At 34.3% G+C, this 19,209-nt stretch overlaps 2 protein-coding genes across 2 annotated transcripts; both read left to right on the top strand.

The window, feature by feature from the left end:
- The first annotated feature begins 8 nt into the window (after window positions 1-8).
- LOC128207902 (COMM domain-containing protein 1-like) lies at window positions 9-5,678 on the top strand. Its single transcript, XM_052911088.1, has 3 exons — window positions 9-186; window positions 2,658-2,951; window positions 5,313-5,678. Exons 1-3 carry the CDS (start codon window positions 19-21, stop codon window positions 5,415-5,417), a joined length of 567 nt encoding a protein of 188 aa, XP_052767048.1. The 5' UTR covers window positions 9-18; the 3' UTR covers window positions 5,418-5,678.
- A 5,834-nt stretch (window positions 5,679-11,512) lies between these two features.
- Window positions 11,513-17,108, top strand: LOC128207901 (sphingosine-1-phosphate phosphatase 2-like). Its single transcript, XM_052911087.1, has 3 exons — window positions 11,513-12,206; window positions 12,548-12,637; window positions 16,076-17,108. Exons 1-3 carry the CDS (start codon window positions 11,622-11,624, stop codon window positions 16,652-16,654), a joined length of 1,254 nt encoding a protein of 417 aa, XP_052767047.1. The 5' UTR covers window positions 11,513-11,621; the 3' UTR covers window positions 16,655-17,108.
- The last annotated feature ends 2,101 nt before the right edge of the window (window positions 17,109-19,209 follow it).

Genomic DNA, 19,209 nt, shown 5'->3' with positions numbered 1-19,209 from the left:
TAGTCACATGACTTGAAAATGGCAGACGAAACCAAAAATATTGTTGCTCTGTTAAATGGGATCACAAAACGAACATACTACGGTGAATCAGAAATAACCAATGATTTTCTTAAGAGCGAAATATTTCCTAACTTAAGCACTGAAGAATTTGACGCATTGAGTACAAAATGTATTTCAATTTTAAAGGTATGTGATTTTATTGACACACCCCCACCTCCATATCTCGAATCTGAAATATATGCTGTCTTGTCACTTTGATTTCACCATAATTCCTATCTGCCAAGTCAAGCCACTGTTGTCTTATTTCTTGGAATCCACTTGATGTAACAATTCCTCTCTTCTACGGTGCACCAGTCTATTTGTGTAATCCAACCATAGTATACTCAAATGTATCATCTATCGGTGTATACCGTCTATCGATGTAATCCGAAACATGCCGAATAACGATCACGTGAACGGGTACCTGCACTTCGGATTGTTTATATTCATTCGAGAGAATAGTCAGCTACAAACATTTGAAGACCATGTCGTTTCTACACGTAAGAATTCCCCAGAAATTAAAACATATACGTAATTACATTTTTTTCCTTTATTCTAATTCAACTTTCTAAATGTAAGCCATTGCTATTGCTAGAATCTCGCAAAACCCAGATCAGATTTTCCCGATTTCATCTATTTATATAGCTGATGACGTCACTGACAGGAGCTTCTTAACAATGTGCATATTCGCGGTCACGTTACCTCCATGTTTGGTATTGTTATCTACTGAAAATGTCATATACACCGATTGATTGTACATACGTCACAAAACAAAATGGCCGACATCTATGTCAACAAATAGGTCAGGTGTCGGACATATACTATAGAAATACTTTTTATGGCCACATAATTTGAAAGATAATTAAATCCTCAACATATATGTATTAAAAATTATACATTTATATGAACGTCGATTTAACAGTAAGCAACGGAAGTCTTAGTACACCGATAGATGATACACACAGGCTATACTATTCTCATCTTGCATTATGACATTATAACTTATATAAGGTGTTTCGTGGGTCTTCTGGTTCCCCTAGTCCTAAATATCCTTTATCACTAAACTAAAACCCTTCAAACTGCACAAAGACACTCTTATTTTCTCTTGGAAATACCGAACACTTTTTTATGTCTCGCATCTGCGCGGGTTGAATCTCAAGAGAGCGCATGCTAAGATAACACCATCCATATGGTCTTAATTCCATCTAGTCTAAATAATTAGAAGCTATCTCCATAACTCCTATCTACCAAGCTTGACTCCATTTGTTTCCAGTGATTTGTCACTTCATACAATCTTCATTCCACCTAGCTAGTTCAAGGATTTTATTTGTCCCTGTTACAGAATCAAATTTGTTAGATGCCCCAGTACCAGTAACTACACTCTTATGCAATCCACTTTTGCCCCCCTTAATCATCTGTTTTACACATTTTTCAATCCAGTCTACTCTGTTACACTGCACATCCTCATCCTAGTAATCGATCTCCATTTCAACTCTTTATATCTTTGTTAATGTCTTATCACACTATTCCACTCTACACAACTCATTTTCATACTATCCCACTTTGCTTAATCTATATGTAGTTAACAATCCAACATGATTCCTTCTCTTTTAACCTTTCTTACTACAAACAGTCTCAAGTCTAGACTCAGTTTTAGATTTACAAAATTAAAAAATGATGAAAAAATTGTTCTTCATCAGTTTGGAATGGGATTATATTGATAAATTTTCACCATCATTCCTTACTTTTATTGATGGTAGAAGGAAATTAATATACTATTATAGCAAATATTTGCAGCCTGGACTCTGACTTGAGACTGTTCTAGGCATTTAAGGAATAAGTATTTGAATCTATATTTGTTAAAAATTAACACAAAAATCCTTGAATAGAGTATGACATTGCTAGGTGGAATGTGACAAAATTTGTGATTTCTTCAAATTGGTCACAATATCTTACCAGGGAAAGGCCTTGAACAAGGCATGAAGAACCTCTTACCTTATTCCCCGCCCCTTTCAATAAGCTCTCAGTTCATATCAACCTCTTCTGTATTTTGTTTCTTTCACTTTATCAATTTCCCTCTATAACGCTCAATTAGCTCACTCTAATATCATCTCTAGCCAACAGCACTTTGACCCATTCCCTTCATAACAAACTAGCAATTCATCCTTTGGCATCCATGTAAAGTTGCAATAACACCAGACTTTTTACAGTCTCGTGTACTTTTCAGATGTTGTGTTAACGGAGACAGGCATAAGGGGCATCAGGCACTTTTACCATTGAAGCAAACAAAACACCTTTTAACTCCTGTCCAAGGGACACTTTGTGTTTATTTAAAGTAAAAAATGCTAACTTACATTTATATACAGGTTACATACAGCAGATTACAATGAATTTTTATAGTAAATATTAATGCTTTTTTTTTCAAAATTCAATTGTTTCCACAAATAATGTTTTGCTTAGTAAAGTAGTATAGCAGTATCATAACAATGAATGACAATTGCTGTTCCCATTTGTTTTGCCATGGTGTCCATAGAAAATAAAGTGCTCATTGTTTTCAGAAATGGAGGGACACTTTTGAAACAAGGTATTTCACACACTCAATATTCTGTGTATTGTAGATTTTGGTGTCGGCTGACATGGACTTTAACCAATGTGAAGCATTCCTCACATCTCAGGTGAAGAAGCCAGAAGGTGGCATCACAGAAAACATGGCCAACGCCTTCAGGAAGTTCTGGAAGAACCACAAGAACAAGATCCATGAAGCTCTCATATCCAAGTCTACATGGAACAACACATTAAACCATGTTTCATGGAGAATTGACATTAAATCACAAGCAAGACATATTGATGAAATCAATGCCCCTACAGCTATCATGGAATTAGAAATAGGACCAAAAGAAAAGAGTGAAAAGGTAATCTTAACCAAAGTGTAATGTGCATTGATGTTTTGTAATGAAGGAGTAAATTTTAGGTATAGAGAAGCATGCTTTTTTATTAGCTCACCTGAGCACAGAGCAAGCTTTTGTGATAGGGGTCTTACGTTGTCGTCCATCTGTCTTCCTTCAAATATCTTCTCCTCCTTAACCACTTGGTCAATTGCAACAATATTTTACAGGAATTTTCCTTGGATGGTCCTCTTCTAGATTCCCTTTAAATAAAATGGTTCCATGTAGAACTCTGGTCAGATTTCAACACAATTTCAGAGAAATGTGCCTAATTTGGTCCTTTATCAAATTCCATAAAACCTTGTTGTTTCAGTTTCACTAAATTACTATATTCTTTAGTATTTGTAGCAAAGTGCAGTTTTAGAAAGACAACCCCGGTTGGAAGAGTCAGTGGGTTTAGGATGCAAAATCTCTGATGTTTGATATGAAGGCTAGCATATGGTTCTTCACCAAAATTGTTCAAATTATGCCCCCAGGGTCAGGGATCTCAACTTTCTGAACTTACTTAGTATTTTTTTGAAAATCTTCTCTGAAATTGCAAGAAGCGGACCCTATATATTTGGTATGGAGCCACATGTAGTGGTTAGTAACTGCCTACATCTTTAGTAACCAATGAGAGCCTAAGCAACCAATGACTTCCTTATCAACCACCAACTAACTAAGAAACCATTTTCTTTTCTAAGCAATCAATGACTTCCTGAGCAGCCATTTTCATCCCTAGCAACCAGCGAACATCTTAGCAACCAATGATTTCCTTTGCAAACAATGACTTTGCAACCACTTTCTGTTTTTAGCAACCAGCAACCTCCTTAACAACAAATGATTTCCTTATCAACAACTTTCTTTTTATCAACCAGCTACATCCTTAGCAACCAATGATTCCCTTTGCAACCAATGACTTCCTTATCAACCACTTACTTACTAAGCAACTAATGACTTCCTTAGCATCTAATGACTTCCTCAGCTTCAGCTTTCTTCCTAAGCAACCAAAGACCTACTTAGCGCAACCAATTATTTGCTTAGCAACCACTTATGACCTTAGCAACCACTTGTGTCCTTAGGACCTACCTTTATCTTCTGCAACACATGCAATCCTTACCAACCTTTGACTACCTTAGTAACAAATGACAACCTTACCAACAACTTACACCCAAAGCAACCAATGAGTTCCTTAGCACTATATGACTTCCGTAGGAATCAGTACCTTCCTAACCAAGCAATGAATATCTTATTTACTACCTTCATCTTTTGCAACCAATGACAGCCTTAGGGATTAATGACTTCCCAAGCAAGCAATAGCGTTATTAGGAACCAATTATTACCTTAGCAATTACCTTATTCCATAGCAACCAATGACTTCTTTTTCAGCCAATGTTTTCTTTAGCAGCCATTGACTTCCTTAGCAGCAATTACTTCCTTTGCAACCTTTAACTTCCTTAACATTAAACAATGAGTTCTTAAGCAACCAATGACTTCCTAAGTAACCAATTTCTTCCTTGGCAACTACCTACATCCATATCAACCAATGACATCCTTAGCAACCATTGACTTCCATAGCAATCAATGACTTCTTTTTCAGCCAATGACTTCCTAACAACAATTGACTTCCTGAGCAATAAATTACTACCTTTGCAACCTTTAACTTTCTTAACAAATGACTTCCTTAGCAACCACGTTCTTCCTTAGCAATTTCCTACATCCAAATCAACAAATGACATCCTTAGCAACCACTTACTTCCGTTGCAACTGTGAGCTTCAGTTATCATCACATACCTTGAACCTTGGAACAACCAGCTGACAATGTCTTGACTTCTTTAGAATACTAAAGATTTTGCTTTACTAGGACCAACCTCCTTATCAACCATTAAATTACTTGGTAACCACTTTGAGGGGTGAAAGTGAAAAGATGCTATCTTCTTCTTTATTTAATGTCCCTTAGAACCCTTCTGCATTCACCACTCGACTTACTACCAAAACAAACAGCAACATCCTAAATATCCACTGACTTTTGGTCATTTTGATTAGGTGTGTGTTGTAGGTTCATCTTGGCCCTCTTCATACATTCATTACCACCTGCAACCAAATGTTATAAGCATTACATATGTTAAAGATAATTTCAATATGTTTGAACATTTTCTACAATTTTAAAGGGACTTGCTCATGTGTTTTTTAAATGCTCATTTCAATATCATAGAGTAAAATAAAAATAAAATAATACGTGTTTTCAGATGCATTACTGTGAAAACTAATTTTTGGTCCAAAGACATGAGCGAGTATCTTTAACTGCAAGTACATCATTCATAATCAAAATTAAACTTGGTTTTACAGAAATCTGATGTTGTGCGGTTTGAGATGGATGATGAGCGATTAACAGCTGTGTTGAAGACAATGCAGGACATTGAAAATGCTGTCAATAAATACTGCGAACCATGATGGACAAAACCATATTGCTTGATTGTTGCATTATATTCCATGAAGATTTTGATAAATCGGTACATGCTACTTTGCTGTATGCAGTATCCAAAACAGGATGTACCCAGACAGTGTGCAATATGAAAAAGGAGTGTTAACATGAATATGATATTTGCAGACATGATTTTCACTGTACGTTTTCATATATATAATTATATATATATATATATATATATATACAATAGAAAACCCTTCATAAACAAATATATAAATTTACATATTCCCATTCTTTGTTATATTCTGCACCTGTATGACCTCATTATTATAGTTTGGTTTGGATATGATAAAAAGCCATTATCCTCCTCTGACATGACTAAAAATGAAAAATGGATTAATTATAAACTGCTATCCATTCTATTCTTCGGTCTATCTCTATTTTTATACTTTTTTCATGTTTTGGAAGTAAAATATAAATATCAAATGTATAAAGTCATTCCTATATAGTGTTATGATTTATATGAATCAATTCTGCAGTGCAGTAATCCAGTCTTTGATAATAGTCACATCATGATAATGTCAGTTATCCGAAAATTGGTTGTATTGTACAAGTTCTGCCCTTAACATGAAAAGAAAGTGGAAAACTGTGCAAGTGAACTTCTTATGATTATAAAGTAGAATATGCATAGAATACACCATTAAATTGTTTAGTTGTTAGTTTAATATTTTAATGATGTTAGGAGTTGTTCCACCAAGTTATCGTATGATCTCTCTCTCACGTCAAATCCTTGTTCAACCCTTGTAATAATGTAGATATTGAAAAACTTGTTTGCTTGGTCAAATATTATATCTGTACACACTCATGAAACTAGAGTTTCTAATCATCTCTATGAAAATTGACCACTATATCATGTATATGGGACAATATGGCGCATAATGCTTCTGCATGAAATTTAGCAAACACTTGATTGTGCCAGCTATGGCTCAATTCGTATAAAAAAAGGTTGACTATGACAAACATTAGAAAATACCAGTGCATAATATTCCAATAGTTAAGATGAAATATAATTATTTTTTTAGTCAATACCTTAATCCATGTTCTGACTATACATACGTGCATTTTTAGAGTTCTTGTCATTCAACCTTGTTTATTATTTAATATCATTACACGGTTGCATATTTTATGAATCTTAATAGGACTGGTTTAATTGAAATGGCCTTTTGATGTATTAAACCTTTCTTACCATACTTAAGCTGATGATATAAAACAGAAATCTGCATGGATTAAAATAAATGGCCTTTGAATAGCCCCAACTCCAACGAAATATCCTCAAAAAACTGATCATTCTACATGTTTAACAGTAGTCAGTCATGTATACTATGGAGCTTGAAGAGAATGAATTGATTCTCACTGTTTTGATAACCACAAAATATGTTTCATACATAAAAGACCAAAGTACAGAAACATTTTAGATTTGTATGATGACAATAAACAGAAATATAGCTGGTATTGGTGTGACTATGTTATTTCAAAGCACTTCTAAACAGACAACTTGACAATAATGAAAACTTGTTGTGCGGTACACATTTCAACATCATTAGTTTCTATCACTCACTCTCTCATATAAAAAAACTTGATTATCCGAAAGTTTGGATCATATGAGATTTTTTGTTTTGTTTTTTAACAATAAAACATTACTTTGGTAGCATTATACTCATGTATATATTATGTTTAATCAATAAAATATTTACATACAACCCAAATTGATATCCCGAGCTTGGAACCTCAATCGGTCCGGACCCGGCGACGACCCCCCCCCCCCCCAAAAAAAAAAAAAAAATAATAAAAAAATACCCCCCCCCCACACACACACACTCAAAAAAGAAAGACCTGTATTATATTATTATGACGTTAATTAATTCGGTATTTTAATGCTTTTACGGATTAACAATGACATGCATTTATCTTTAAAGCCGTTTTTAACCAGCAATGGTTCTTTATAACAATTTAAATTTAACCGTTTTGTAATCAACAAACGGATATCATGTAATGATCGACGACGACATAGCATATTGCGATGTGAAAATATGGACCGATTTTAACACTTAATCAGGAAAGCTACAAGCAGATAATTAACACACAGTTTGTTTAATTGTGTCTTCTGCTTATACCAAAACACGTGACTGGACCGATTGCAAGCATCTGCTAATTAACAGATAGGCTATAGAGTGATCAGCGTAGCGGAAAATCAGCTGGTCTCATGGTAACCAAGACACTGGCCTATTGGATGTAGTTCTGAATGTGTGAATGACCCATGAATGTTTGTGTATTACAATTTCTACATCTTTTACTTACTTAGTCGTTTCGGACCGAAATTACAAAAAAAAGAAGAAAAATTCGGACCGATTTTTTTAAAATACTTTTTGAAACTGAAACCGGTCTGGCTTGGTCAAAATCGGTCCAGACCGGCAAATTGCCGGTTTTTAGAAGCCCTGCTTTTCAGTATCTATAAAAAATAACTTGATTTATATGATCACCAAATATTTGTGAGACAATTTCAAAATCTTCACTTGTTCAGAAACTCACCGTATTTTGAATGGCCTTCATAAAATATGAATATAAATGCCAACTGGTTTCAATGCAAATCACAGTAACGATATGGTGTTGTTGCTTTGTTTGATAATGGGTCTTGACCAGTCCAAAAGATCAGGTTAAATGTTAGAGTCCACATTTCCGTTTTACTTCACATGAAACTTGGTCCCATAAAGTCACTCACATTGTATCTCTGTGATATTTAAACCTTGCTTGTGTGTCATTTCTGGTAAAATATACACTAGGTCAAATATTGGTCACTTTGTAGAACATTTTCCAAAAGTTGAAGGCCATACTATACACTCAAATTCTATGAGACTTAGTCATTTGATTTGTTATTGTATGATGTTGGTCAATATTTATGCGAAAAGCTGCAGAAACAAGCTCAGTAGCTTAAAGTTAAGACATAAACCCGGTTTAATGGCACTGAATAAACGCCAAAGACATAGAACATAAAATCACAAACAAGAAACATGGAAGAACAGCACAATACTCCACAAACAGCACAGTGCATACATAATATATATATATATATATATATATAAAACTAGGTATGTTTATCAAGAATTGTGTATAATACCGCCTTGGAACGGTTAGTAAAACGTAAATTTACTGGGGGTTTAAACCAGTTTGTGTGCACAACCTCACTCATTATGTGTGTGCGGTAAATTTTCAGGGAACACAAACACAGCCTTACAAGTTTATTTTCTAAAAATTATTCATGAAACTTAGTCATATGTTTGCTATAAGTATATTTCAAGCTCATATGTTGAATATTTCAGCAATATACATTGTTATTGCACATGTGCAATATAATGCCAAAATTTCACTCTTTCTTTCCAAATTTGGTCATGATTGGACAAAGGCTTCTTACTTAAGTTATTGATAGGACAAGACCAATTTAAAGTATAAATTTCTATACTTCAAGGGCAATTACTCTTGAGTGATTCGAGCAATAATTATGGTTAATTATCGCAGTTGTCTGATATATTATGCCTATACCCATTCTGACTAAATTTGGTGATGGTAAGACAAATGCTTTTAAAGTGATTGATTGGACAAAAGTGATAAAAGTTATTTTCTATAATTAAAGCGATTTAACTCTTAATCGACTAGAGTGATACTGGCTAGTCATCGAACTTGTAAGAGATATAATGCACATACACATTCTGACCAAATTTGGTGATGATTGGACAAAGGCTTCTAAAATGATCAGAGAAGACTGATGTGAGGTTATTTCTGTATAAAAGGGTGATAACTCTTGAGTGACTAAAGCAATATAGCTGGTTATGGATCTTGTATAATACTGTATGCCCATATAAATTCCGACAAAATTTGTTGATGATTGGACAAAGGCTTCTAACTAAAGTTATTGATCGACAAGACATATTTTAAGTAATTTCTATAATTCAAGGGTTGTTAACTCTCTTGTGATACAAGCAACATGGTTGGTTATCAAAGTTATCCGTGATATAATGCCCATACCCATTCTGACCTAATACAGTTATGATTTAACCAGGCTTCTTAGTTTTTGGTAATTTCTATAATTCAAGGGCAATAAATTTTGAATAACTCTAGAGATAATGGCTTGTTTTCCAGTTTGTGCAATATATCACGGACCTATAAAGGTTTATAGGTCCATGAATATATTATGCCCATACACATTCTGGCCAAATTTGGTGATGATTTGACAAAAAGCTTCTGACTTGTGAAGTAATTGAACAGACAATACCTATTTTAAGTAATTTCTATAATTCAATGTCAATAACTCTGAGTCTCAAGTGCAATATGGCTGGTTATCAATCTTCAACAAAATGATATGCCCAAACACATCCTGACAAAATTTGGTGATGATTGGAAAAATGCTTCTAAAATTCTTGATCTGACAACATACCAGATGCTGATTAGAAATACATAATCATTAAACAATAAAACTACTTATATTTTTTTAAATGAATAACTCTACAGAATGATGGCATGTTGGCCCAGGTTTAAGTAAAAGCCCTCAAAAGACTTAACTTCAAACAAACATACATTTGTATTCATCAAACTTATTCATAATTTTTACCTTAATTCATGATATTTAACTGTCACTTAAATGTTAACTATTTAGTTACAGAAGTGTTTAACTGAAATAGAACATATCCCTAGCTACAATGTTTGTACGAGCACCTAACAGGCGCGTAGGAAGGAAATTGATATTGGGGCCGCGGAAGGGGTGGGCTCGGGAGGGGTGTCCCCTACCATCAAGATTTTTTTCATATTAAGCATTCAATGACTCGATTTCCAGTGAGTTCAGGTTTAATTTTCATGTTTTTATCTAAACCTTTCCGGTTAAGTCCCACAATGTATCAATGTGTGTATACCACGTGATAAATTACGTCATAATGCTACGTCGGAAGGCAAAAATTTGCTTAAAATGAAGACTTAAATCAAAAATAACTTTTCATTTGCAACACCATCTTAAATGAAACATCGCATTTTTTTTATTACCGAAATTTGATGAGGTCATTAGTTTCATCAAACACTTGCAAACCTGTTTCCAAAATAATGTTTGACAGTGCTCCGTCAGACGGCCGTATTGTGAAAACGTTTTTCGAAGTGTTTAATGAAACTAAACAATCAATCAAATTCTGGGAAAGACCGAAGGTGTGGCTCCGTAAGCGGCGTAGACTGCGCTAAGTTTCATTTAAAATGGTAAAGAAATAGTGAAGTTATCTTTGTTTAAAGTCTTTTTTTCAAATCAAAATATTGCCTTCCGACGTAGCATTTATGACGCAATTTATCACGTGGTATAGTACACTGTTTACGCCAAATAACAAATTATCGCAGTTTACCTTTTCATAGTGAAGCCACGAGTGACTTTGGAACCATTGCGAGTTGAATGCCATGTGTTCAGTTTTTTTAGTGCCAAAAGATCTCTTCGGAAAACGTTTAGGCTGATTTGGAACGTCCATTTTAAAGTCTAGCTTTAATGTGACGAGTTTGAAATAATACGTATTGGTGGCTGTTTAATGACAATTCTATTTTAACGAGAAATCGCAATTATTACAATGAACTACAGTTTTTTAATATTGCCTCTTCTTTCACTTACAAGGTCCGTCTTTAATAATCCGCCGACTGTTTTCACGCCATTCACACGCCAATTAGCTAGATGGTCACAGGTTTAATTATGACATGGTGACCTATTTATTCAATATCGTGTCAGACTGGTATTGATCTATATGCCCGTAACTTTATTTAAAATGCGATCATTAAGAAAATCAGTATCAAATATTCGCGGCCCCATTGCCGTTACTAGCCAGAATATTGGGGTCGCGGTCGCGGCCCCTGCGGCCCAGCTCCTACGCGCCTGCCTAATTGTGTATTTTAATTGATTTATATCATTTTAAATTTATCAGTTTAATGCAACCAATTAGCATTATACAGCATTTCCGACTACCTCCTTACAAAATACAGTCAGCCTACTACAACCGGTTTAACAGTTCTTGTTCCCTTACCTTTAATCGATTATTTCGAAACGTCGATCGAGTGTACCCATGAATCACGCGATAGTTTTGGTTTTGTGAATGGTTCCTGTCAAAGGTTGACAATAAATATAACATTGGATTTTCTGATCGTAGCAAAATTCTAACATGGAAAATTTAAAACATTTAATCTTCTACTTTAAAGGGTATCAACATGTTGCAGATTTTCAGAGACTGTGCGGAGTTGAAATAGCAACAGTTGAAGAGTTGACTTCCAATGACAACAATGGGATCAGTAACAACGTAGAAAAGAGCACTGAATCAAACAGACCTGATCATGATGCCATCAAAAGAAATGTAAATGGTGTGCATAAAAACGGGTACAAAAATGGCCTTCACAATTCAGAGGGACATGAAAAAAAATTGGCATACAAAATTAAAAATAAAGCATTTTACTTTTTGATGCAATTTGGAGCTGGTTTAGGTGGAGAAATTTTTTACATCACATTTTTCCCATTTTTGCTGTGGAATATAGATTCACGGTTATGCAGACACATTCTATTAATATGGTATCCACTGATGTACTTTGGCCAGTTCTTGAAAGACATGATAAAATGGCCCAGACCAGGACCCCCTGCAGTGAGATTGGAAGGGAACCGATTTGAAATGGAATATGGCATGCCATCTACACACACCATAGTCGGAACTTGTATTCCATTTTCATTACTTGTCCTCGTATCGAGGCATTATGAGGTTTGTTTTTTAATTGGATTTATCTTGTTATTTTGTAGTTTTATAGTTTGTATACATGTGCCGTTTCAATTTCAATTCAAAATATTTACTCATATGCAAAGTTCTGTAAAATCCAATATTAATTTTAATTAATATAAAGTCAAAAAGATGTTAAGGCTCTGGTTTTTTAATAAAAAAAATCTTGACCGGTCATCATTATGCTTCAAACAACATCAACATGCAATACTAGTTTGATGGATAGATTGTAAGATGTCTTGTCAAATTCCAGAAAATGTCAGTTTTGGCAATTGATTATCAACATTTTGACATCAGTTACGATTATCCACATGTATTTGTTTCAGATGTCCTGGGGCCTGGGATTGTTTGGGGCTCTGGTGTGGGCGGGGCTGGTGGCCTGTAGCCGAGTTTACCTCGGAATGCACACTGCCCTGGTAAGGCACTTGGCTCACTCCTGTAACTCATCAATGTAAAATGAATGCACATCTGCTAGAAATAAGATTTAGATACCATGTACTGTATTAAAGCACCTCTACCCTATCCACCAATACTGGCCATATGTACCTTTTCTTTCAACTTCTCTGAAATAAACATTATGAATTTGCCAGAAAATGTTAGGAATTATGTTGAATTGAAGTGATATTAGGTTTCAACAGCTGTTGCCAAATGTGTAAAGATTGTATTTTAAAATCATATTATATATTTTAATTAAAGCAAAAGAAATATCTGACAGTCTTAAGCATTTTATTTTATAATGGCAGAAGAACACAAATGCTGGTCTTCTTGAGGGGAGTAGGGTGCTACCCTTGTTAATGTTTACAGTCATCAAATTAGACTTTTGGATTAACAAGCCCAAATTCAAATACAAGACACTTGTTTGGCATTATATTTTTACCAGTGAAGGGCTTGGGGCTTGGGGGTTGTCTAATATCGACCACTAAAGATTCTCAAGTTCTAGTCTTTAAAGATTTTAAACTTCAAAGGGTCTCACTCTTGAATTTCATTTTGGTGGAAGAATTTCAAAATCTTTACCAAATGAGTAGTTTTATTCATTTATTCAGACAAACAATAAACAAAAACAGTCTGATTATTCTCATAAGAACAATTTTTTGTAAAATCAAGCTTTAAATAATTCAATAGGTTAATTATAACATTTAAATGTTCTTGTTTTTTGATAAATGAAGAATATTTAATGATTATACCACATTTTCACGAATTAATTTTAAAAGTCTGCTGAGGGGTTCTTACGTTCAGGATTAATCCTGGAATCAGGATTGAGAGCTTTTAACAACAGACTATTTTACAATTTAAAAATAAAATAGCTCAGAAATTTATTTATAAAAAGTTACATTAGAAACACTTTACCTTTACCTTGCTTCTATCAACATTGTATCTCTTATTTGAACTTCTGGAGACAGGGCTTCCATCAAATTTGGAAGTTTTCACTGAAATGTGGAAGTTTAGGTCTCCTGAATAAGATATCTTTTTCCACGATTTTTCAATTAGTATTAAAAATCAACTTTAACTTGCCAAATTCACATACTTATACTATAATGATTCATCATTCTTAAAACTTGATTGAAATTGTGACCTTAAAATTAATATTGACACCAGGTTTTGATATTTTGAACTTCCAAGCTTTCAACCTTGGAAGTTTATTTAAAAATTATGGAAGTTTTTTTACTTCCAAAGAATCAATTTTGGAAGTTTTAACCCATTTCTAGGGAGTAAAATACTTCCTAACGGAAGCCCTGTGGAGACGATTAACCATTTTGTTAAATGTTTGACCAATTTGGCTATGTAATATAAAAATATGATGTGAGAAAGCCTACCATATTTACTTTAATTTAAAGAAAAATATTTATATACATGCACTTTAATAATGAATACGAATAAAAGAGCATTGAGAACAAAGGAACTATTGCATTTATAGAAATGTCAGTGTATTTGGATTTGATGTATACTGTTACAAGTGTTACATTTCATAGCCTATTCATATAGAATTTATAGATAAGTTTACCATTATGGTAATAATGCTATTGCTCTTCAAATTCGGTAATCTATATTCGCAAGGTTGTCTAGACCTTACCCAACACAGGTCAGATGGTGTTACAGAATGGCTAACTCTGTTTAACAATATCCTGACTCTTGGTACTTCATATCGACCTGTGCCATGCCATTACAATGGTTACATCAGCCATTAAATCTTCATTATTATTCCCCCCTGATCATACGGTTATGGGTGTGTTCATTATACTTGTTTCACCATATCTTAATAGGGATTGTTCAGATTATGTTCAAACTTAGTCAGAATGTTCCCCTTGATGAAAGCTTAACTCCTTGTAAAAGTGGGTTACATGGGATCAAAAACTAGGTTACTAGGTAAAATCTTGAAAAATTATATCTGGTCCAATTTTCATGAAATTTATCATAATGTTTCCCTTCATAAAGTCTTGGACAAGTTTAAAACTGGGTCACATGTGTTCCAAAAAGTAGGTCATTAGGTCAAATCTTTTGAACTTTTGTCGGGAACCATATCTTGGTAGCGATTGCTTAGAATATGTTCAAACTCGGACGTAATGTTTCCCTTGATCTCGTCTCATTTGCATGTAAAGTGAGTCACTTGGGGTCAAAAAATAGGTCACATGGTCAAATCTTACAAAGAAATGGAACACACTAGAGGCATTTTATTTGTGTCACTATTTATCTGACTTCAGCAGAATGTTACCCATTGATGAACTCTTAACAAATTTAAAACTTAGTCACATGTGCTAAAAAATAAGGTCATTTGGTCAGATATTTTTAATTTTTTTTTTAACCATATCATGCTAATGATTGGTCAGATTATGCTCATACTACGACCGAAGGTTACCCTTGATGAAATCTGCGCGCATTTCAAAAGTGGGTCACATGGGTGAAAAACTAGGTCATTAGGTGAAATCTTGAGAACTAGAGGGCCTTTCTAGTAGAGGCATATTACTTGGTTTAATGTTTCCTTGATGAATCATTGAATTTTACGAAACTGGGACACTTGAGGTCGGAAACTAGGTCACCAGGTCAAATCTTTGAATAATCATATCTGGGACTAAATATTGGTATTGATGGGCCATTCATTCTGTGGTCAGAATGTTCACATTGATGTTATCAAGGTAGACTTTAAAAGTGGGTCACATGGGGTCAAAAACTAGGTCATAAGGTCAAATCTTAGAGAATTCTTGAGGCTGTATATCCGCTGAAAGCTTATATTTTTGCAATATTACTGGTTCAATCATCATGAAACTTTTATCAGAATGTTAGGCTTGATGAAGCCTTTTAAAATCTTGAAATTGAAACGTGAGGTCAAAACTAGGTTACTTGGTCAAATCAAAATGCTACACTATTTACAATATTCTTTTATTTTAAACAGTTGGAAACAAGCTCAAAATGCATATCCTATGTTCATAAGAGTCTCACACGCATGCTTCGGTTGGAATATTTCACCAACAAGTGATTTCCATGCCATCTACTTGACCTTATCTGGCTGGGGATATCAACTCAACAAATTTGCTTTTTAATGTTATTTTACAAGTAACAAGACTATAGTTATTGAAGAAAAGTTGCAAAACATTTACAAAATGTTAATGTTTAAACTTGACTATTTCAAGAAGGAGGACCATTCTAACTGGGCAGGGGTCGTACTACCAGATCCTGCCCTCTAATGTCAAAATGCACTTTACATGTAACGAATATATGAAATAAACGACTTGTCACTTTTTTTCACCTCACTTATCTTTTATTTTACTAAATCACAGCTGTTCTAGGAATTTAAACAACATGGCATTATTTAGCTGCCAATTGCAAGTATGCCTAACCATATGTTGATGGTGTTGCAGGACTGTATAGCAGGAGTTGGCATGACGCTGGTGCTGCTTCCGCCCATGCTGAGTGTGGTCGAGCAGGTGGACTTCTTCCAGTTGACAAGCCCCTATGCTCCCATATTTCTTCTCCTTCTACCCATACTCGCCTGTGTCTACTACCCTAAGCCTGCAGTGTGGAGCATCACCAGAGGAGACACCTCCAATATTGTCTCAATCGGCAGCCTCGTGTGTACAGTGGGGTGGTTCCACTACCAGCTTGGGTGGATGGAGGAGACACCCCATCCCCCAGGCCTCCAGCCTTTCCCACCCATCACCACAGACTGGCTCTACTACAGTGCCATACGGACAGTGTGCGGAGTTATTGCACTTGCTGTTTCCAGGGTGGTCTCAAAGAAAATATGGTTGAAACTTGTATGCAATTTTGCCGGTGTTGAAACCAAAGATACAGCTAAACAGCGAGAAATAGGACTAGAGGTTCCCATGAGATGGTTTGTTATTGGTGGCTTGGCAGTGAATACAGCTTTCACAGCACCACTAGTGTTTCATTACTTTGGAATCAACAGGGAATATTATTACAAAGAGATTGGTTTATGAAGGACTAGGTAAGGGACAGTTGCAATATAGAACTAAGATATGTAGCAACTCTATGGAGTTAGTTTGAGATTGTTTTAATATAAGATATAAATATAATTGTTACCTTGTACTGGTAAGTTGTGTGTGTACACCATTTGCCTTCTTGTTTATTGTGCATGCTTATATATTGTACATTATGACATATTAGTATTACTTTTTTCATTTATAGAAAGTAAATACATGTATGTGCGGGGGTACTTCATAAACCTGTTTTGATTGAATTGTCAATTAAAATTTGTTCCATAATGACTTATTCCCTTAAGTTGTGACTTCATGAAACAATCCAAATTGAACTTAAATGAAATACATTTATTCATTTATAAACTAGTGTCTATGATGTTTCATAGAGAAAGGATTGTCCAATATGTTCCTTTAATGGTTTTTAACAAATTGGTGAATATAATTTATAAACAGATGTTTTTGGAGTAGCCTCATGTATGAATATTTTGCATAGATCCAACCATGGTCAAGCAGCCAGCATTTCTCAGGACATACGATGGAATGTGTATCCTGCAAGTATTATATATGTCCCTTTTAATTAGATGGCATGACACATTTTGGCGGTTATAACTCATTTGCTCTGATCCTTTAAAACTTAGCTTCAAACATTATGCTGCACATGTAGCTCTCTCCAGTTATACTATTTATAATAAAATAAATTCAAACCAGTGCACTGCTGGTAGGTCACTCAAGAACAATGTTGTTTACAACAAATTCAGGTGCAAAGTTCTAGGGTTTAAAACGTTCAATTAGAAAGTGACTACTCAATGTGACATGCGTTTTTATCTTAACTTATAAACAGCAGAAGAGTTTTCTGGCAAATTGAGATTTTAGTCATATCTCATAAACTGATAATGCAGTTGCTTTTATACAGCTCTTTTTTTTAGTATTTTTTACACATATGGTACTGAATCAAAACATGGTTATACTTTCAAGCTTGATAAGTTTTGAAGCTGAATGGTTTGTGATTTAAAAATACTAGTTGAATATGTCGGATCTACTGGGTCTGTTTTTTTTGTTTACATTTTTGCCACACTAGGTAAACACCTACCAGTAAAATGGATCAGGGGCACTTGGTTGCGCATTGGTTACGTTCAGCAGTTTTTACCTTTTCTTATTAGAATCATAACTTTTTATCTAGCCTGGCTTTGTAGTTAGTATACAAGCGGAAGTTTTTTTCCATGTATGGTGTTGAGGTTGGTGAAAATCTAGAATTCAGTGTTACTTTGTAGGCAAATATCGACTATATAGGACATTTACTTGGTAGTCTATTAAGTTCAAAAATGACAGTCATGCTCGGTGCAACTATTAGGACATATATGGTATTTTCAAATGTACCAGCATAGCTAATTAGTTTTAGATGGTATGAACAAACATTGTCAGTAAAAGATAGAGAAAATAATGAGCATTGTGCCTTGAGGTAAATTTATTGGCTAAAGGTATCAGTTTTATTTCTTTTTTAAAGCACAAAATTCAATTTTTGTCTCACTTTATAACACAACTTGGCAAGTATTTAATTAAAAAAACATTTTATTTATAAAACATAACCTGATGTGTCACAGTCTGCTATTTCAAGACTAATTCTTTTAAGAAATGGAGTTAAAATGAGAAACAAAACATTGTCTTCAGTGGTCAAAATAAGCACAAGCCCTGAACTGGTAAAATGCTTTCAGGGCTTGCTAAAATTCTGTGTTTTATACAGCAGGCCTTGTTCAAAAATCATAAAATGTAATGCCAAGCAGAAGTATATCAGTTTGAATTTGTTCATCCAAAAGACTAATTTTGGTGACTGTTTCTTTGTAAACAAATTCAACAGGTGCTTTAACTAAACTATTATTATGATATTTTAGTTTAAGATGTAAATTCATTATCATCCACATTTGTATTTTGGGAATTTGATAGCAGTACAATCAGAATGCCAGTTTACAGTATTACATCCTTGCCATCCCCATGTTGCTTCACATTGATTGAGGAAATCTAATATTTATAGGCTGCTTTGAAAATGAAAAAGTAAGCTTTTATATTCAAATTATAAATTATTTTACCATATGAGCATGAATAATTTATTTCTGAAAAAATAATCTGCCATTTGAACAAGAGGTGTATTACTAGTATAAATGATTGCCACAGTAGTTGCTGTAGTTGCGCTGAAGAAACAACGCCATTTATTGGCCGTATTCAACGTCATTGCGCTACAAGTCCATTTGAGGAAGTGTAATTTAACACTCTGGAGAGAGACGGAGTATTAATAATTGCTGTATCACATTACCACTTAATATTATTCAACCTTACTTGGAAAGTGAAGGACTTGGAGTGTTTTAGTTTGATAAACAGTCTTTAAATGTATACATGTATGAATGAAAATGATGTGTGCATGTTCTGAAATCGGCTATTTGACTTTCCTTTGAGTGTACACTAGAGATATTATCTTCTTGATGTGGGAGTGTTTATAAATCATTTAATATGAATTTCTGTGGTCATTCTGCACTTTATATTAATGACCACACTCAGTAGAC

Source organism: Mya arenaria, chromosome 11 (genome assembly GCF_026914265.1).
Source record: "Mya arenaria isolate MELC-2E11 chromosome 11, ASM2691426v1".
In the NCBI taxonomy this organism is placed as follows: domain Eukaryota; kingdom Metazoa; phylum Mollusca; class Bivalvia; order Myida; family Myidae; genus Mya; species Mya arenaria.
Note: the sequence above shows the minus strand (reverse complement) of the source record. Positions and strands in the feature narration are given on the sequence as shown.

Coding starts and splice junctions, on each gene's coding strand:
- LOC128207902 (XM_052911088.1), top strand. CDS start 19: ATGGCAGACGAAACCAAAAATATTGTTGCTCTGTTAAATGGGATCACA. Junction 187..2,657: donor AATGTATTTCAATTTTAAAG/GTATGTGATTTT, acceptor TGTGTATTGTAG/ATTTTGGTGTCGGCTGACAT. Junction 2,952..5,312: donor CAAAAGAAAAGAGTGAAAAG/GTAATCTTAACC, acceptor TTGGTTTTACAG/AAATCTGATGTTGTGCGGTT.
- LOC128207901 (XM_052911087.1), top strand. CDS start 11,622: ATGGAAAATTTAAAACATTTAATCTTCTACTTTAAAGGGTATCAACAT. Junction 12,207..12,547: donor TCGTATCGAGGCATTATGAG/GTTTGTTTTTTA, acceptor TATTTGTTTCAG/ATGTCCTGGGGCCTGGGATT. Junction 12,638..16,075: donor TCGGAATGCACACTGCCCTG/GTAAGGCACTTG, acceptor ATGGTGTTGCAG/GACTGTATAGCAGGAGTTGG.